General features: G+C 38.2%; 1 protein-coding gene and 1 long non-coding RNA gene across 6 annotated transcripts in view; both read left to right on the top strand.

Moving 5' to 3' along the window:
- The window catches only part of WDFY2 (WD repeat and FYVE domain containing 2), a 314,549-nt gene that overhangs the window by 9,956 nt on the left and 284,907 nt on the right, over positions 1 to 19,686 (top strand). For 3 of the 4 annotated variants that reach the window (XM_063697623.1, XM_063697622.1, XM_063697621.1), the window contains one exon: positions 5,194 to 5,340. The exons of the other annotated variant lie outside the window; for it this stretch is intronic. In XM_063697623.1, the coding sequence (XP_063553693.1) occupies positions 5,333 to 5,340 (8 nt within the window). In that variant the 5' untranslated portion in view covers positions 5,194 to 5,332. The remainder of the gene's footprint in view (positions 1 to 5,193; positions 5,341 to 19,686) is intronic. 4 annotated transcript variants of the gene reach the window in all.
- Positions 16,617 to 19,686, top strand: part of LOC134757031 (uncharacterized) — a 63,804-nt gene continuing 60,734 nt past the window's right edge. For both annotated transcript variants that reach the window (XR_010130646.1, XR_010130647.1), the window contains exon 1: positions 16,617 to 16,719. This is a non-coding gene — a long non-coding RNA (uncharacterized lncRNA). The remainder of the gene's footprint in view (positions 16,720 to 19,686) is intronic.

The raw sequence follows: 19,686 nt of genomic DNA on the forward strand, positions 1-19,686 counted from the left end.
GGACAGGACTTGGTGAACTGAGTTGATGCAGGCAGAATCATGATATTGTGTGATGAAAGCCATCTTGTGTCATATAAGGTGAATATCATCAAGCTACTGATAACTAAATTCTAATAAGATGTATAACTCATTTCTAAAGGACAAATGGTGTTTATTCAGTCATTTGCTTAACAAATATTTATTGAATGTCTACTGTGTGTAGGAGCTGGGAATGTAGGAATGAATAAAACGGGAAATAATGCCTGTCCTTATGAAGTTTACATTCTAGTGGGAGAGGTAGACAAGTGCAATATGTGGTATATTCACATTAAGTGTTAAAGAGGAAGAATAAAGCAGGGAAAGGAAATGAAGTGCTGCAGAGGGAGGTTGGGAGTTTAAGACATGGAGAACGGAAAGGCGTCACTGAGGGTGTCGATGTTTCAGTAGAGAGTGGACAGAGCTGTGCAGATACCTCAGGAAAACCCAATTTTATCTATTTATTTTACTGGAGTGCTGTAGTCTGAATGTTTGTATCCTATCAAAATTCATATGTTCAAATCCTGACCCCCAAGGTGATGATATTAAGAGGCAGGACCTTTGGGAGGTGATTAAGCAGAGACCTCATGAATGAGATTAGTGCCTTTATAAAAGAGGCCTGGGGGAGCTCAGTCACATCATGTGATGACAGAGCAAGAAGGCACCATCTACAAACCAGGTCCTCACCAGACAGCAAATCTGCCGGCACCTTGATCTTGGACTTCCTAGTCTCCAGAAGTATGAGAAATTTCTGTTTTTTGTAAACAATCTGGTTTATGGTTTGTTTTTTTCTTTTGTTTTTGACAGAGTTTCGCTCTGTCATCTGGGCCAGAATGCAGTGGCGCGATCTCGGCTCACTGCAACCTCCACCTCCCAGGTTCAAGCAATTCTCCTGCCTCAGCCTCCCAAGTAGCTGGGATTACAGGTGCCTGCCATGACGCCCAGCTAATTTTCTCGTCTTTTTAGTAAAGACGGGGTTTCACCATGTTGGCGAGGCTGGTTTCGAACTCCTGACCTCAAGTGATCCACCCGCCTTGGCCTCCCAAAGTGCTAGGATTACTGGCGTGAGCCACCACGCCTGGCCAGTTTTATGGTATTTTGTAATTGCAGCCCAAACTGACTAAGACGTGAAGTTTAGGTAAACATTTGCAGTTTGCTATGCTGATATTAAAGTATTATCTGTTGGTAAATATTCTTTGCTGATACTTAATAAGTATTCTTATTAATAACAAGTATTAATAATATGTATTCCTCACTAATGCTTAATACAAATCCTTACTAATAGCAGTATTAGTATTAATTAGTATTAATCAGTATTCTTTGCCAATAAGGGTTCTCACTGACAGAAAATCAATTGTTCATTAAATATTATTGAGATACTTCTTGATCTTATAGTAGACAGGTACTGTTTTAGATTCTGGGGATTCAGTCGTAACTGAGATGGATGTAATCCCTACCCTCAAAGGGTTGCCAGAGAAAACACAGGACTCAATTGAATTGGAATTTCAGATAAAAAACACATAATTTTTAGTATAAATATGTTTATGTGATACTTATACTAAATATACCATGTGATATTTGGAATATACTTATACTAAAATGTACACTAAATGTGTTGATAACCTGAAATCCAAATTTAACTGGGCTTCCTATGTTTTTATTTGCTGAGTCTGGCAATTCTATGCCCTCACTACGCTTATAACCTAACATGCTGGAAGCAGAGATTTGTAAATACAAATAGCGTACAGTGAACAATGCTGTATAACCTGGGAAGCCATAAATTAGAAGGCACTGGGACCCTAAATGTATGGAGAAAAACTGTCAGCCAACCAGGAACATCCACCCTTAAAGCAAGAAATAAACTTCTGTCGTATTTGAGCCATTATGTTTTGGAACCATTTGTGCCATGGTCTATTTGTTATGCCAGCTTAACCTAACTAACAATATGTCCTGAAATCTACTATCATTTCCAAATTTACTACAGAATCAAAAGTTTTAATATACCAACAACTAATAAAATATATGTAAATAAAGGCAACGGGAAGATGGGGCAAACCCTAAAAATGCTTATGCTGTAGTCATCATTCTATTAACAATATAGCTTTAAACCTAAGTATTTTCAAAATGGTCATGAGGGACATCAGATCATTTTAGGAAAATTACATAACTCGATGGCTTCCCTAAGCAACTAATACTACACATTTATACATTATTCCTGGTGATTAAAACATTTTCTTTCAGCTAATTATCGAATGTAGAGACAGGTTTTGTAGGCTCTAAAATTTTAATTAAGACATGGTTTTTGCCTTCAGAAAGTATATGGCCTAATAGAGGAAATAAAGATACAAAATACTAGCAGAATATGATCAGTGCCAAAAGATATGTGCAAATTATATCTCTAATTGGAGTGAGAAATCCATTCTGATTAGAGGGGATTAAAAAGAAGCTGAATGAGGAAGCATTTTTTCCCTCAAAGCTTTACAATTTTCTGTCTTTTTTGAATTTAAAAGTAGAGCTTATTGTCAAGAATTTGAAAAATACAAATATAAGAGAGAAAAACAAATATCACTTCTAATCTCACTACCCAGAGATAGCCACTAATAACATTTTTGTATGTATTCCCTCCTTTATGTTTTAAATAAAATTGGGGTCTTATTATATATTCTTTTTTTCGTGTTTTTCCACTTAACATAAGGTGAGCATTTTTCATATCATTAAATAATTTGTAAAAATATGACTTTTTCATAAATGCATAATTTATCCCATAGATGTATTGTGATTTATTTTCCTCTTATGACAAGACATTTTTGTTAATTTCTAAATGTTTTACTTTTATAAATAATGTTGCATTGAACAGCCCTATACATAGATATTTGTAATAATTCAACTACTATTTTTTGAACACTAGTTACTGCTATGAATGTTGGCGACACATTAGTGAACAAACAGTCCAAAGTCCCTGCCCTCATGGGGAGGAGGAAAGAGAGACAATAAGGATGTAAACCATAAATTACATCAAATAGTGATGAGTGCTCTGGAGAAAACTAAATCAGGGATGGGGAATAAGAAGTGATGATGTAGGGGCCTTGGGATTATAGTTTTAAATAGGATGGTCAGGAAAGAATGATAAAATGGCATTTGATGAAATACCTGAAGGTGGTGAGGCAGCAAACCAGATGGATATTGGAGGAAAACATTCCAGGCAAAGAGAAGCATGTAAAGACCCTGAGTTTGGAGTGGATCTGGCATATTTAAGGAACAGCAGCAAGCAGGCCAGAACAGCTGAAGCAGAGTTCATAGGAAAGCTGTAGGAGGTGAAGAAATCCAAGAGGAACTTCTGATGCTAAGTGGAATTTGGCCTCTATGCCCAGAGATAGGAAAGCATTGGAGGGTTTTGCACAGAGGGCTATCTGATCATTTTGGCTATTCTGTGAAAGTAAACTATAGAGGGTAGAAACAGGGAAAGTCAGGAGGTTATTGCTGTAATCCAGGTGGGCAATGATGTTGGCTTTTAGACAGTGGGGATAACAGTAAAGGTGGTGAGAAATGGGTTTTTATTGGCTTAGTGTGGGGTTTGAGAAAAAGGAGTCAGGGATGACTTAAGGCATCTCCAGTTAGTTCCTTAGGATAAATGTCAAGAATGGGAATTTATTAATGCACTTTTAGAGCTCTTTATACATATGGCCAGATTGTTCACCTGGAAAGTTAAGTTAGTTTATATTTGCAGTATTCTCCATGAGAAAACAGTTTATAAAAGTTTTTGAGAAAAAGCGTTTCAGCTAGAATTTTTTAATAGCTTTGCAAATTACATAAGCCTTCATAGAGAATTATTAGAGATCTGAACCAGTCACTTAAAGCTTGCATGTATATGTTACTACATTTTAACCAGGAAAATCTTTCTGATAGAGATTACCAAAGTCCAGGTGTTTCCCTTTTGAGCCTGTACTATTGAAATAACTAAAACATGGAGTGGGATTTGATAAATGCCAAAAAAAAAAAAAAAAAAGAGTTCCAAATACTATGAGGAGCATTTACCCAAGAGAAAAGGACAAGAAAGAGGAACTTTATAAATTATTAGAGAAGAGGGTATAGAACCAGGGACCTGACTTCTCAAAGCAAAGAGAAAAAAAAATTTATCTTTTGCTCTTAGAAAAGCAAGTAGTTTTTTAAAAAAATTACCAAAACATCAAATGAAGCAAAGACTAAGATGTTAGATTAAGAAAGCCATTGTTGACTTCTATAAGTCTTTTTTTTTTTTTTTTTTTTTTTTTGAGACGGAGTCTCACTCTGCCTCCCAGGCTGGAGTGCAGTGGCGCGTCTCCGCTCACTGCAAGCTCCACCTCCCGGGTTCACGCCATTCTCCTGCCTTAGCCTCGCACGTAGCTGGGACTACAGGTGCCTGCCATCACGCCTGGCCAATTTTTTTGTATTTTTTTTAGTAGAGACGGGGTTTCACGGTGTTAGCCAGGATGGTCTCGATCTCCTGACCTTGTGATCCGCCCGCCTCGGCCTCCCAAAGTGCTGGGATTACAGGCGTGAGCCACCACTCCTGGCCTATACGTCTTTTTAGTGGAATATAGATACAGAAGAAATAAGGTAAATTAGATCACTAGGAGTTGTAGTGAATGAAGTCAGAGAATATATAACTTCTCTTTTTGCACAAAAAAAGATAAAGGAAAAACTCGAATATGTTTTTAGGTAGAAAAAGAGCAAGGAAAAACTGAGGCTGTGAGAAAGTTATAATTGGTATGGCAGGTCTCTGGAGCAGGAGAGGACAGGGTCAGCTTCATAGATGGGGTCATTAGGATGTGAAAGATGGAGCAATGACTTCTCTGAGACCAGAAATAATGACAAGAATACAAGCAAAGTAACTAGCACAATTCCCAGTGTGATGGTTAATTTTATGTGTCAACTTGACTGGATCACAGGATACCCAGGTATTTGCTCAAACATTATTCTTGGTCTGTCTATGAGGGTGTTTCTGGATGAGATTAACATTTGAATCTATAGACTGAGTAAAGCAAACTGCCATCCCTAATGTGGGTGGACCTCACGCAATCAGTTGAGGGCTAAATAGAACAAAAAGGCTAAGTAAGAGAGAGTTCCTTCTGCCTGACTGCCTTTGAGCTGGAACATTGGTGTTTTTCAGGCTCAAACTGTAATACTGGTTCTTCTCAGGTCTTGAGCCTACTTGCCTTCAGATTGGAACTTTACCATCTGCTCTCCTGGTTCTCAGGCCTTCAGGGAAGACTAGAACTATGCCACTGACTCTCCTGGTCTCCAGTTTTTCAACTTCAAATCTTGGGATTTAGTCTCGATGATCATGTGAGTCAATTCCGTATAATAAATCTTAGATAGATAGATAGATAGATAGATAGATAGATAGATAGATAGATAGATAGATAGATCTTTCATTGCTTTTGTTTCTCTGGAGAACCCTAATATAACCAGTATTTAGTAAATGTTTAATATGTGTTGAATGACAATTATAGAGGAAATCAGAAGTGGAGAGGATGTATGCAGAGGGAGCTGTGAGAAGTGAACAGCTGCCCACACTAACCAGTGAGACTAAAGACCCAGCCAAGTTCTTCAGGGAGATTGCTTTGGTAGCTATGAGAATAATATGGACAAGCAAGCAAGTCATCTGGACTCTTGATGGGCTGAGATGCCACGCTGGCAAGCAGGTGGTCAACCTCTAGGAGATTCAACAAGCATGCCTGTGAGGGTTCAGAGTGCTGTGTCAGGAATGTGATGGGAAGTAACAGGCAAAGGCAAAATATTACTGGCATTAAGGAAATGGCGTTAAAGAAAACAGACACTTCACTGTCTACTTGTGTCAGAGCTTCCCCATGGTCATTTAATCTAACACACCTGTAGGCTAAGTGTTCCTACTTTTTCAGAAAAAGAAATGGAAACTAAGTAACATGAATTAACATAGTCCAGGGTCACAAAGCAAAATGGAACAAGAACCTGGATCTGAATTCAGAGGCAGAATGCTGGGTAAGTATGACGGTGCTTATTGTTGGCCCACCTGTGGGAATTGGGGGTTAGGGACAGGTTTCCCAACCTTGTGATGACTACAGGAACCGGGATTCAAGGGAGACACAGGCATAAAGGAAGATGTCAGGGAGACCATTGACAAAGTATCTTGTAAGGCAGGAATTTGCTCACAGGAAAATGGGAAGGATAAAAGGGGACGTTAGTGAGAATATCATTTTAATATTCAGTTCACTAATCTCCAAAGACCCATGTTCTAAAAGAAAGTGTGAATAAAATAGTTTAACATCTTATTATGCAATATCTATCACTGATGATAGGTACATAAGGAGTTCTCATTACATCTAATTAATTTGCCAGATTAACTGATGCTCCTTGTTCCTTCTTTCTTTACTTTTTCTTTTTAGAGATAGGGTCTTGTTCTGTCGCCCAGGCTTGGGTGCAATGGTATGATCACAGCTCACTGCAGCCTTGAACTCCTGGGCTCTAGTGATTCTCTTGCCTCAGCCTCCCTTGTAGTTGGACTACAGGTACAAATCACCACGTCTGGCTCTTGTTCTTTAACACATGCTTGTAGCTCAAAACTAGTAGAATTCCCTCTGATACATTTGTGAACCTCTGCTCCTGCTACAAGTTTTATGGTACTGAAGTCAGTTGCCTTTTTCTCAAACCTGCTTATACCAATTAAACTTGTTATTGAAATTAATTAATTAAATAGATAAACCAGTGAAATATGAAACAAAAGTCAGTCACTAAAGAAATTACTGGCAAATTAAGTGTAAGCAAAACAAGTGCAAAAGTCTCGAAAAAGTGAGTAGAAATTTACAGATATTTTGCTGGCAAATGAAATACATTTGTAGTTTAAGTTAAAATTTAAAATTAAAGATATGTATGTATCATTTTTAAATTTCTCTGTTTAAATTGACTTTTTCCCTTCACCAATCACAATACCAGTGTTGGATAAGGGAACTTTCACTATATTCTGTGTTGTATTTGTATGGTACTTTTGATCATTCTTTTAATAAAAGCACAATCTATCTAGAAAAGCAAAAATAAAGACTGGAGTCCATGTTCTTTTAGTGACTCCATTCAGCACTTTCATGTGAATTCTCAGTACTGCATCTAATACTACATATCTTCGTAAACTGTTCCTCTAACTCTTAGGGAGAATATGATTCTTACGTACTAAAGTTTGTATCATGAACATTTATGGCTCACTTGTATTCACAAGATTATGAGGAATTATGCATTTAGGAGCAGGTTAGGTTGTCATCATCATTGTTTTTTCATGATAAGCCAATGTGTACAGCATGTTAATAGTTTTCTCTGTAAGGAATCTTAGAAATAATTGAGTGCACTTCTCTAGTATTAAAAATGAGTAAATGGACAGGCATAGTGGTGTGCACTTTTAGTCTCAGCTACTCAGGAGGCTGAGACAGGAGAACTGATTGAGCACAAGAGTTCTGGGCTATAGTGTGCTATGCCAAGTGGGTGTCTGCACTAAGTTTGGCATTAATATGGTAACCTCTCGGGACAGGGAACTACCAGGTTGCCTAAGGAGGGGTGAACTGGTCCAGGCTAGAAATGGAGCAGGTCAAAATTCCCATGCTGATCAGTAGTGGGATGGCACCTGTGAATAGCCACTGCCCTCCAGCCTGGGCAACATAGCAAGACCCCATCTGTCTCTAATTTTTAAAAAATGAGTAAACTGAGAACTAGGGTTAAATAAACTTGCCCAAGGTAGAAATTTATTGAAATAAAATTAAGGGAAATGTTTATATAGCCCTCAACATTATGTCTTCTCCATGATATATAACACTTTAAATCCAAGGATCTCAAAACACTTTTAAATCAGATCATTAATTCTTCTGATATCTATGTATCAAATTATTCTGTTTTCTACCAGCTGGTTGTTCCTTGTCAGACTAAAAGTCAACATTTTCTTTGTGGATGAATCAATTCAGAGTTGCATTCATCTAGGAATAACAAGGGTTCACCTGAAAAACAAGGGTTATTTTTATCACATATGTCTGAGGTAGTCAGTCCAGGCCTCATCTGTCCACTGTGTACTTCATAATGTCATCAGGAACATTAAGCTTTCTCTGTTTTCTTGTTCAGCCATTCTCAATATGTGTTTGTCAACTCATAATTACCTAATTCACCTCAAGTATTGTAGGTTTGGTTTGGTAGAACTAATAGGAAGGAGAAAAGAAAGCATGCCAGCTGAGCTGGACTTCCTTTAAAAAAGAGATTTTTCTGGCTCACACCTGTAATCCCAGCACTCTGGGGAGGCCAAGTTGGGTGGATTGCCTGAGGTCAGGAGTTCGAGACTAGCCTGACCTACATGGTAAAACATCATCTCTACTAAACATACAAAAATTAGCCAGGTGTGGTGGTGGGTGCCTGTAAGCTACTTGGGAGGCTGAGGCAGGAGAATCGCTTGAACCCAGGAGGCAGAGGTTGCAGTGAGCCGAGACCGGGCCATTGCACTTTAGCCTGGGCAACAAGAGCAAAACTCCATCTCAAAAAAAAAAAACAAACAAGAGATTTTCTAGAACTGTGCCTAAGTGTCCAACTATTGATCTGATTTGCCAACTATATCACATGGCCATTTCTATTTGCACAGGAGGCTGGGAAATGTAGTTTTTGGCTGCACATATGGCCACCTCCAACCAAACTGAGGCAATTAGTAAGGAAGGCGAGGCTAGGTGTCAGGCGACTGGTGATCTTTGTCACCGCAGGGCTGTTGGCAAGATTAGAAAGAATGTATGTGTGGTTCCTGGTTTGTACCTGTCATCTAATAGATGCTGAAGAACGGGGAGCTCTTATTTTGTTAGAAAAGATAAAACAAGTGGTAATGTTTCCAGATTTCTTTCATAGTAATTGTGCAGTGTTTTCATACATGCAGTGAATTCAATGTGGTAATAAGATAACTTTACTAGAAGAACAAATTTTTACTAAACTGCCATTTTGCACTAAAATACTGGTACCACAACTTTTAAAAACTAATTTGATTAACCAGATTATCATTTGAACAATGGACAATGAATGTGCACTACAGTCTCAAAATTTTAAAATATAAGTAACTTTTTCCTCTACTTGTGTTTTATGAGTTGGAAAATGTTTGTTTATTGTACAGTCACATAATGATGTTTCCGTCATGGATGCACCACATATATAACTGTTCCATAAGATCATAAGGGAGCTGAAAAATTCTTAGGGCCCAGTGACATCAGTTGTAATGTCATAGCACAACAGCTTACTCATATGTTTGTGGTGATGTTGGTGTAAACAAACCTACTATGCTGCCAGTCATATGAAAGTAAAGTATATACAGTTATGTACACTACATAATACTTGATCATAAATGACTGTTACTGGTTTATATATTTAGTATATTAAACTTTTTACCATTATTTTAGAGTATGTTCCTCTATTTATAAAAAAAGGGTTAACTGTAAAATAACCTCAGGCAGCTCCTTCAGGAGGTATCCAAAGGCATTGTTATGGTGGGAGATGACAGCTCCATGCCTGTTATTGCCTCTGAAGACCATGCAGGACACCATGTGGAGACAGAAGACGGTGACATTGAGAATCCTGACCTTATGCTGGCCTAGACTAATGTGTGTGTTTGTGTCTTAGTTTTTAACAAAAAAGTTTATAAAGTAAATAAATAGAAAATAGCATATAGAATAAGGATATAAAGAAGGGAAATATTTTTGTACAGGGGTACAATGTATGTGTGTTTGTTTTTTCTTTTAGGGGGTTTGTTTTGTTTTGTTTTTTTGAGACAGAATCTCACTCTGGTTGCCCAGGCAGAAGTGGCGCCATCACAGCTCACTGCAGCCTTGATTTCCCGGGCTCACGTGATTCTTCCACCTCAGCTTGCCGAGTAGTTGGGACTACAAGCACGCACCACCACGCCTGGCTAATTTTTTGTATGTTTAGTAGAGACAGGGTTTCACCATGTTGCCCAGGGTGGTCTCGAACTCTTAGACTCAAGCAATCCGCCCGCCTCAGCTTCCCAAAGTGCTGGGATTACAGGCGTGAGCCACTGCATCCAGCTGTGTGTGTGTGTGTGTGTCTGTGTGTGTGTGTCTGTGTGTGTGTGTCTGTGTGTGTGTTGTTTGTTTTTTCTTTTTTTCTTTTTTTTGAGACAGAGTCTGGCTCTGTCACCAGGCTGGAGTGCAGTGGCATGATCTCAGCTCACTGCAACCTCCACCTCCCGGGTTCAAACGATTCTTCTGCCTCAGCCTCCCGAGTAGCTGGGACTACAGGCACAAGCCACCACCCCCAGCTAATTTTTGTATTTCTAGTAAAGACGGGGTTTCACCGTGTTAGCCAGGATGGTCGCGATCTCCTGACCTCCTGATCTGCCCGCCTGGGCCTTCCAAAGTGCTGGGATTACAGGCATGAGCCACCACGTCCGGCCGTGTGATTTAATCTAAGTGTTATTATAGGAGAGTCAAAAAGTTTAAAAAGGCGGGCGCGGTGGCTCACTCCTGTAGTCCTAGCTCTTTGGGAGGCCAAGGCAGGTGGATCACCTGAGGTTAGGAGTTCAAGACCAGCCTGGCCAACATGGTGAAACCTCGTCTCTACTAAAAATACAAAAAAATTAACTGGGCGTGGTGGTGCGCGCCTGTAATCCCAGATACTCGGGAGGCTGAGGCAGGAGAATTGCTTGAACTCGGGTGGCGGAGTTTGCCGTGAGTGGAGATCGCGCCATTGTACTCCAGCTTGGGCAAGAAGAACGAAATTCTGTCTCAAAAAAAAAAAAAAAAAAAAAAAAAAAAAAAGGCCAGCGTAGTGGTTCACGCCTGTAATCCCAGCACTTTGGGAGGCTGAGGCAGGCGGATCAGGAGGTCAGGAGATCGACACCATCCTGGCTAACACGGTGAAACCCCGTCTCTACTAAAAATACAAAAAATTAGCCAGGCGTGGCGAGTGCCTGTAGTCCCAGCTACTCGGGAGGCTGAGGCAGGAGAATCGCTTTAACCTGGGAGGCGGAGGTTGCCGTGAGCGGAGATTGCGCCACTGCACCCCGGCCTGGGCAACAGAGCGAATCTGTCTGAAAAAAAAAAAAAAAAGTTAAGAAAATAGTTTATAAAGCAAAACAATTGCAGTAAGCTAATTATTGAAAAGAGAAAAACATTTTTATATAAATTTAATGTACAGTATTTATATAAAAAGTCTACAGTAGTATAATGTCCTAGGCCTTCACTTTCACTCAGCACGCACTTGCTCACTAAGAGCAAGTTCCAGCCCTATAAGCTCCATTCATGGTAAGTGCCCTATCCACGTTACCATTTTGTTCTCTTATATCATATTTTTACTGTACCTTTTTAGTGTTTATATACACACACATAACATTGTGTCACAATTGCCTACAGTATTCAGTACAGTAACATGCTGTACAGGTTTGTAGCCTAGGAGCAATAGGCCATACCATATAACCTAGGTGTGGAGTAGGTTTATACTATCTAGGTTTGTGTAAATACACTCTATGATGTTCACACAATGATGAAACCATGTAGTGGTGCATTTATCAGAATGTAACCCGTTAAGCAATGCATGACTATATTTATCATTAAATTATGTATCGTATCATAAATAAAGCCTATTCAAATGGGCGACGTGTTTAAAAAATAACATCTGTTGAACCATTAAAATTTTACCATAAATATTTATTTGTACTACTCATATATTGTTAAGTAAAGATCTTGACCTTCAAAAGATGTGTATGTGGGGATCACTGGAGTTGTTTGTTTGTGTTTTAGAGACGGGGTCTCACTATGTTGCTCAGGTTGGACTTTAACTCCTGGGCTCAAGCAATCACATGCCATCATTCCTGGTGGGTTTTTTATTTCAGTCACAAGAATTTCTAGTTTGCTGTAGGCATTACCACTACAATGGCAATACCAGAAGTTTTATATAGGGTACTTGATTTTGTGAAGCAATAAGAGGAAAAAGACAAATATTTATTTGTCATTTTATGTATTTTTAAAATCATTTTTCACACATAAAAATGTTAGCAGAATTTCATAGGTATGAAAACAACTAGACTAACATCTCTCACACACAAGATACATTGTGTGCAGTCAATACAATGATAAAACAAAAAGCTGAAAAACAATCCAATGTTTTGTTATACTAGATTTTAATCATGTAAGTCATTGTTTTTAAATAAGTGGGCAAAACAGTTCATATAAAATCTTTGCCTAAATATTTTTCTTTAATGTGAACTAAATAGGAAAGGAGTGGATGTACATGTGTGTGTAAAAAGGAAGGGACTCTAGCCATTCTAAAAGTTCATTGAATTCATTCTGTAAGTGATGAATTCAGTCAATATATAAAGTTCAAACCCAAACTTTTCCCCTTTATTGCAAGATTTATTTTTTCTACATAATTACTAAAATACCTGACTCCATTATCCAGTTAATTAATATGTATATGTATATATATATATATCTTCAAATTGCAGTTTTTAAGCTACCATAGTTCCACCAGTAAGTTGTACATGCTTTTTTCTTTTGAACTTTTTCTTGCTTATTTTTTCTAAGACTTAGATTTTTCCCATCACCTGTAATTCAGCTTATTTTAGATAACCTTTGTCTTTCTTTAACTTATTTCATTTAGCCTAATTTCACTTCTTTCATACTGATGCCACAACCCCTATTTTACCCCAATTTAGCATATGTCTTGTTCTTAATAATGGTACTTATGTCAACACTATCATTTCATTGGCAACATTCTCACTGCTTGAAGTCAGGCTCAATGATGAAGGAGAATTTGTTTAATTTTATTTTTTATTGACAAATAATAATTGTACGTATTCATCATTGTGATTTTTGGATCCCATAATCTATAGGGATCAGAGAGAGTAATTAGCATATCCATCATCCCAAACATTTATCATTTATTTGTGTTGGGAACATAATCCTCCTAGCTATTTGAAACTATGTTATTGTTCACTACAGTCATTCTATATCTATACATGGTATAGAACACTAGAACTTTTTCCTCCTGTCTAGCTGTAATTTTCTATCCTTTAACAAATCTCTCCCTATCCCTCCCTTCCCCCTGAGAATTTGTTTAGGTATAAATATATTTTAGAAATAGCTGAAATAAAATGCACATGTTTAATTCTTTCCATTTTTTCCTAAACTTCTTAACCATCCAGATGGTACTTTTTAAACTTGTTTTCTTTACTCCTTCCATATTTATATTTCTTTCTAGTTTTTCATGATCTCCATTGTAGAATCTTTGTAATACCCAACTTGTTTTATGTTCCTTCCCTTCCCACATAAATAGAATGTGTACTCATTTCACTAAGCTTAATTAAATTGTAGTTTCTCAGGATAACTATATCTTTTATGACTGCTAATATAGTTCTCTCCTTATTTCTGCATTGCCCTCTCCCCCAGAACTCCATTTGCCATCCTCAGCATCCCCTTATCTAGCTAGACTCCTTATCACTGTTCCAAACCCAGTTCAGAAAACCACTCCTGACTCTTGAGCCCTTGGTTCAATACTCAGTTCCAGTATGTAGCAGAGCTTGAGACCATGTCTTACTCATCATAATATCTGCTCAAATATTTGTTGAATTAGTGAATGATTAGGTTACGTGCGTTATTCTAAACTCCTAGTCCGATTCATCTATATTTTTCTAGGTAGAACCCTCATTCTACAGTAATACAATTTTTTTCATCTTGAGCTTTTCCTAAACATTTCACTCTTGTTACTTGCTGTCTCCCTTTAATCCATTCAGCCTTTTGCAGATAAAAAATTTTAATTTAAGTTAAAGTGCTCTTTATTTTTCTCACCAACAAGATCCTTTTATACTTTAAGGACCATTTTCACCTTCATAAGCAATCTGAAACCTATTCAGATCCAGTAGTTTGCTCTTTTTCACAGATCAAGCTAAGCAAACTCCCCTGGCAGGAAGCCACCAGAAATTCCAGTTACAGGATACTGCCATATTCTTTCACAAAAAAGGGCCTGGTAAGTGCAAGTGATGCCCTATTTCTCTTAGCTATCTCTAACCCTTACTCAAAGAAAGGGTAAGTAAAAATGGGTGACATGTTAGACGTTTAAAAATGAAATAAAAATGCATACACATATGGATAAAGTACTTCCTAAAGTATGAGCTGCCTTATTTTCTCAGGTATAAAATTATTTTAGGGAAGTTTCAATAAATCAAATGTTAAGAAACTGCTAAAACATTTTTTTGTGAGTTGCTTTCATTTTGCCTGATTTATAATTTCAACACTCTGCTCTATCACAGAGTATGTAGGTTTGTCTGTCATATCATAGCTTTCAAAGGGATATTCTTATTTTAAATCTCAACATCATCATTAAATTGTTCTAATAATAAGAGGCCTAAATTTTAAATCCTCAGGGACATCAAGGCATCTCATCTGCTATGTTATTCAAGCACTGACAGCATATTGCAAAACATCTAGGCAATAGAGGGCAACAACAAAACCTAATGTTGTTACCTTATTGACAGTTCCTAAGATACATCATAAAATTATAAAATGTTTTGTTTAAAGCTGGTAGGCTATTTTAATAAGCGAAGAAAAGGGGATGGAACTTCTAAGTGTATCTATTTCAAGATACATCTTATAATTGACCCTTTTTCCTCCTTAAATAAATGTATTCCTCCCAGTACATAGCTCAGAGCATTGTTATAACATCCTTGAGAATGAGTCATTTAAAAATGGAGTTAAGAAAAGTTCACATTTCAGCCTTGTAAGTGGTTTAGTTACGTGATGACCTTGAAGATTTAGCTCCAATTGTACAGTCTCGTAAAGGGTACCTAGAATAGCTTAGAAAAGACAAGACCCCAGAATTCACTTTTACGCTACTAAATATTTTTGCTTATTATGGTTTTGTTGAGGAAGGATTGGAGCTGGTAAAAAGGCAACAGGCATTTGTGTAGTGGTCTGAAGTTTGACGGCCAAAAATAAACATAGGAAAAAAATCATGACTTTCAGATGTGTGACTTTGAGATTTGGCACAGGCTGAATTCAAGTTTACCTTTGCACTATTAAAAAAAAAGTTTGCTAGGCAGATGGGTAAACAGTAGAGTTTATCTTACTTTATAATGAGTGTTAAACTATACATGATCTTTAGCCTCAAAATTGTTTATTCACAAATAATAAAGAGAAGCATTGCAGCCATACCTAAAAAAGACCTCATTTTCATACCTGATTCTTTTATCTGCCTTTCACTTATGTTGCTGTGTTTTTAAAGTTATAGCAGTTGTTAAAAGTTGTAAACTTATTTATAAAAACTTATGAAACTTTTAGAAAACTTCTGGTATACACACACACACACACACACAAAGCAGGGGCGCATGCATTTATTTATTTTTAATTGATACAGGCTTTCCCCCTGTTGACTCTCAGCCAGAGACATTTAACTGGGAAACATTTGGAAAGGTATGAGGGCACTTTTCATTTCTCAGTGATGGATGAAGGTCAGGCAGTGAACCACTGACTTTCAGTGCCAGGAACTAAGGATATGAAACAGTCTACAAAATGTGGGACTGACTGTCCCGCACAACCATGAATTATCCCATCCAAAATGCCAATAATGCTGTCACCCTTAAGAAACTCAAAGAGCTCAGCTATAAAAATAAATGAAGTGTTCTTCTTGAACAAGTACAGAAGCAGAGGAGTGTAGGAACTCCATGTGGACTGCAGAGACAGCTTGAGTTCAAATCCAATTTATAGCTGTATGACCTGCATGTTTAACAACATTTAATAATGATCTGAGACTCAGTTGTCCTATCTGTAAAATGGGTATAACAGTAATACCTGACTCATAGACTTGTTTTAAGAATTAAACAAGTTAAAAGATAGAAAATGCTTGGCATATGGTAATCTCTCAATTGATGCTGGCTAGTGCTATTACAAGTTCATTCCAGTCTGTTTTATGTTAATTAGTATTGGCGAGAAAATGTACAAATATATTTTTTGAAACCTGAAGCTTCTAAATTAAAAAATCTTTAGGTCAGAATTCATTATGCATTAGAAGATATTTCTTGATAATGATAATCATAATGTAAACATGTTCTCAGTCACTAAATATATTCAGACAAAGCAGTAGGAAAGGGTTAAGGGAGCATTCCCAGGCTGAAAAAAATTTCTGTGGTCTGTGGAACAGAGAGGGTGTCAGGGGGATGCTTCACAGGGTGTAGAGATGCAGAGGAGGCCTAACTGAATTATAACCGCGAGTTTGCACAGTGGTGAGCATAGCTGATGAGATGCAAGCAAAAAAAGAGTATTGCTGACCTAGGACCATGAGGAAAAACCAAATCCAAATTAGTCAAGTTGGAGGACATTTGTTGAAAACTCCACACTTCCATGAGGTCTGTAGCCTTGAGCCTATCAGTGCCGACACAGAACATTCTGAATAGTTCAATGCCTCTTTCTGTTAAAGAGGAGACGCCTCACTCTGCCGCTCAATCTTGGACTTGTTTGTGCACAGAGGTCCTTGCTTATGTAACACTCGCTTTTAACTATAATTCACAGAGTCCTTTGAACACATAAAGGGAAAGCCACTTTCACTCCTGTTAAGGATGTATAAGCACAAAAAATGAACAGTGAATTAATCCTAGTGTTTTATACATTTTTTTTTAAAAAAGAATCTAAGCCAGAATGAGGTTACTGCCTATGCAGAGAAGAAGACAGCTCATCACAGGTGAGTGTAACACTTTTTTCATATGTACAAATTAAGCAGCCTGAAACAAAAGGCACTCAAAAGGTAAAAGAATACCAGTCACCCCTCTGATTTGTCAAATCAAAGTTCTGTCAACTGTTAGATGTGTTATGTGATAATGCAAACGATAAATGCCTTAATCACAAATAGGATTGGATAATGTCACCATTAGTAGGAGACTTCCAAAAATAGCAATAATAGTACTATGTTGACTCATTCTCTTTCAAAGACTGAGTCACAAAGTACAAAATCCAGTGAGTTAGAATTGATGACAGTAAATATCCTATTCCCCTGTCACTCTTGCTTCCTCTTCCTACTCTCTAAACCTTCACATTGCTATTCAGTCTCCTCCATTATGTTCCCTAGTTGTATATTTACATCTTGTACACACACCCACTTTTCTTCAGAGACCCTCTCTAAAGTTTGCCTTACTTAGATAGCACTGCTGTGAATGTTTCTCAAATCTCTGTCTTCACTATTGTCCCCTTCCTCACACTCCAGTCTTCATGTTACTGGGAGCTTTTAGATAGTGCTACTTAAATACAAATATTCCACCCTGAAATTCACACATTTTCTTCCTACAGTTCACATTCAAATCATCAACATATCTGGTCTGCTATTTACAAAATACATCTAGTATCTGACCATTTCTCACCGCCTCCACCCTGGTCTAAGCCACCGTTAACTCTTCCTGGGTTGTTATAATAGCCTCCTCACTGATCTCGATGCTTCTACCCTTATTCCACTTCTCTCTCTCTCTCTTTTTTTTTTTTTTTGGAGACTGGGACCTCACTTTGTCACCCAGGCTGGAGTGCAGTGGCATGAACATCATGAGGTCTGTAGTCTTGAGCCTATCAGTGCCGACACAGAACATTCTGAACATTCTCACTGCAGCCTCAGCCTCCTGGGCACTCGAGTGCCTCCCACCTCAGCCTCCCAAGTAGCTTGGACTACAGATGTGCACCACTATGCCCGTTTCCACTTCACATTATTTTAAACACAGCAGCCAAAGTGATGCTTTTAAAATAGAGGTCACATCCATGACACCAATCTCGTTCAGAATAAAAGCCAAATTCTTTACAATTTATAAGGTCCTACACAATGAGACTCTGACCTTGTCTGTTACTCTCCTTCCCCTCAGTCTTCTTGTTCCCTCTGGCTAGAATGTGTCTCCCCCCACCCCTCAGGCATCCGCATGACTTGCTTCCTCACCCCCTTGAAGTCTTCACTTGAATGAATTCTCCACGAGGTCTCCCCTGACTACCCTGACCCTAGCTTATTCCCCTTTCCCACTTTTCTTCACAATGCTTTGTGCTGACATAAACTTATTTACTTATTTATTTTTTGACTCTCCATACTGGAAACTGTAGGGACAGGGGTGTTAGTCTGTTTTGTTCACTGATAGATCTCTAGGGCCTAGAATGATGCTTGGCACACGATTACCATTAAATGAACACTTCTTGAATAAATCCCAAATCTCTAACTCTTCTAAAAATCAGCTCCAAATATGGACTATCCTACTTTTCCTGAAGGTCCAGTTTTCTCCTGCTAAAAGTCTATCCAGTTTCAAAACTGTGCAGTTATCTCCTTGTCTCTGTCCATCACTAAGACTTATTAGTTGACAAATCCTTTCAATTCCTTAATGTTATTAGAATCGGCTCTATTGCTGCTATCTTTTGTTACTAACAGCCTTGTTTGGTTCAGGCTTGGACCTGAATCCTATCTCCACCATTTACTGATTGTAAGATCTTGGGCAAGTTTATTTGGGCAGAGGGAGGGAGGAGGTCTCAGGTTTTCTTTATTATTATTATTGAGACAGGGTCTCACTCTTTTGCCCAGGCTAGAGTACAGTGCTGCAATCATAGCTCTCTGCCACCTTGAACTCCTAGGCTCAAGCAATCCTCCTGACTCAGACTCCCAAGAAGCTAGGACTATATAGGTGACTGCCACCATGCCTGGCTAATTTTTAAAATTTTTTTGTAGAGACGGAGTCTCACTTTGTTGCCCAGGCTGGTCTCTTACTCCTAGCTTCACGTGTTTCTCTGGCCTCAGCCTCCTAATGTGCTGGGATTACCAGTGTGAGCCACGGTGCCCAGCCTCAGGTTTTCATTGATCGGATAGTATCTACTTTACAGAATGCTTATGAGCATTACATGAAATAGTGTATCTAAAGCACATATTCATACCTGACACATAGTAAGTGATCAATCTATTCCTTCATGCCCGATCCATGGCAATGGAGTTCTGTTATCCCTTCTCCTTGTCTTATTCTATTTCAATACATCATACCAATGCTACCAAAAAATCTTTTATAAGTGTTGCTTTGATCATGCTACTCAATTACCTACAACTTTCAAAATCTTTCTACAGAGGAAAGGAATTATAATTTGTGTGCCACTATGCCCCCGGTGCTATATGTACATGACATAATTTAAAATGCCAAATCATTCATCTAACATTTATAGCCTACCCAACTCTGCCTTTCCTCTTTCTAGCTTCGATGGTTAATTTTATGTGTTAACTTGGGCAGGCCATGGTACCCAGATATTTGGTCAAGCACCTGTCTAGATGTCTCTATGAAGGTATTTTTTAGATGAGATTAACATTTAAATCAGTAAGCTTTGAGTAAAGCAAATTAGTCATAATATGGATGGACCTCATCCAATCAATTGAAGGCCTTAGGAGAAAGAGTTGAGATTCTTAAGAGGAAAAGGCTGAGGTCTCTCAAGGAATAAGGAAGTCTGCCTCCAGACTGCCGTGGGACTCTGGCTGTAACATCAACTCTTCCCTCCTGGCCTGCCTTGCAGAATTCAGATTTGTCAGCACCCACAATTACATATGCCATTTTTTAAAGGCAATCTCTCTCTTCCTTCATCACTCCCATTCTCCGCATCCACATATACATCCTATTGGTTCTCTGATTAATATACTAGCCATATAAAGACCTAT

This window comes from Gorilla gorilla, chromosome 14, assembly GCF_029281585.2.
Source record: "Gorilla gorilla gorilla isolate KB3781 chromosome 14, NHGRI_mGorGor1-v2.1_pri, whole genome shotgun sequence".
NCBI lineage: Eukaryota > Metazoa > Chordata > Mammalia > Primates > Hominidae > Gorilla > Gorilla gorilla.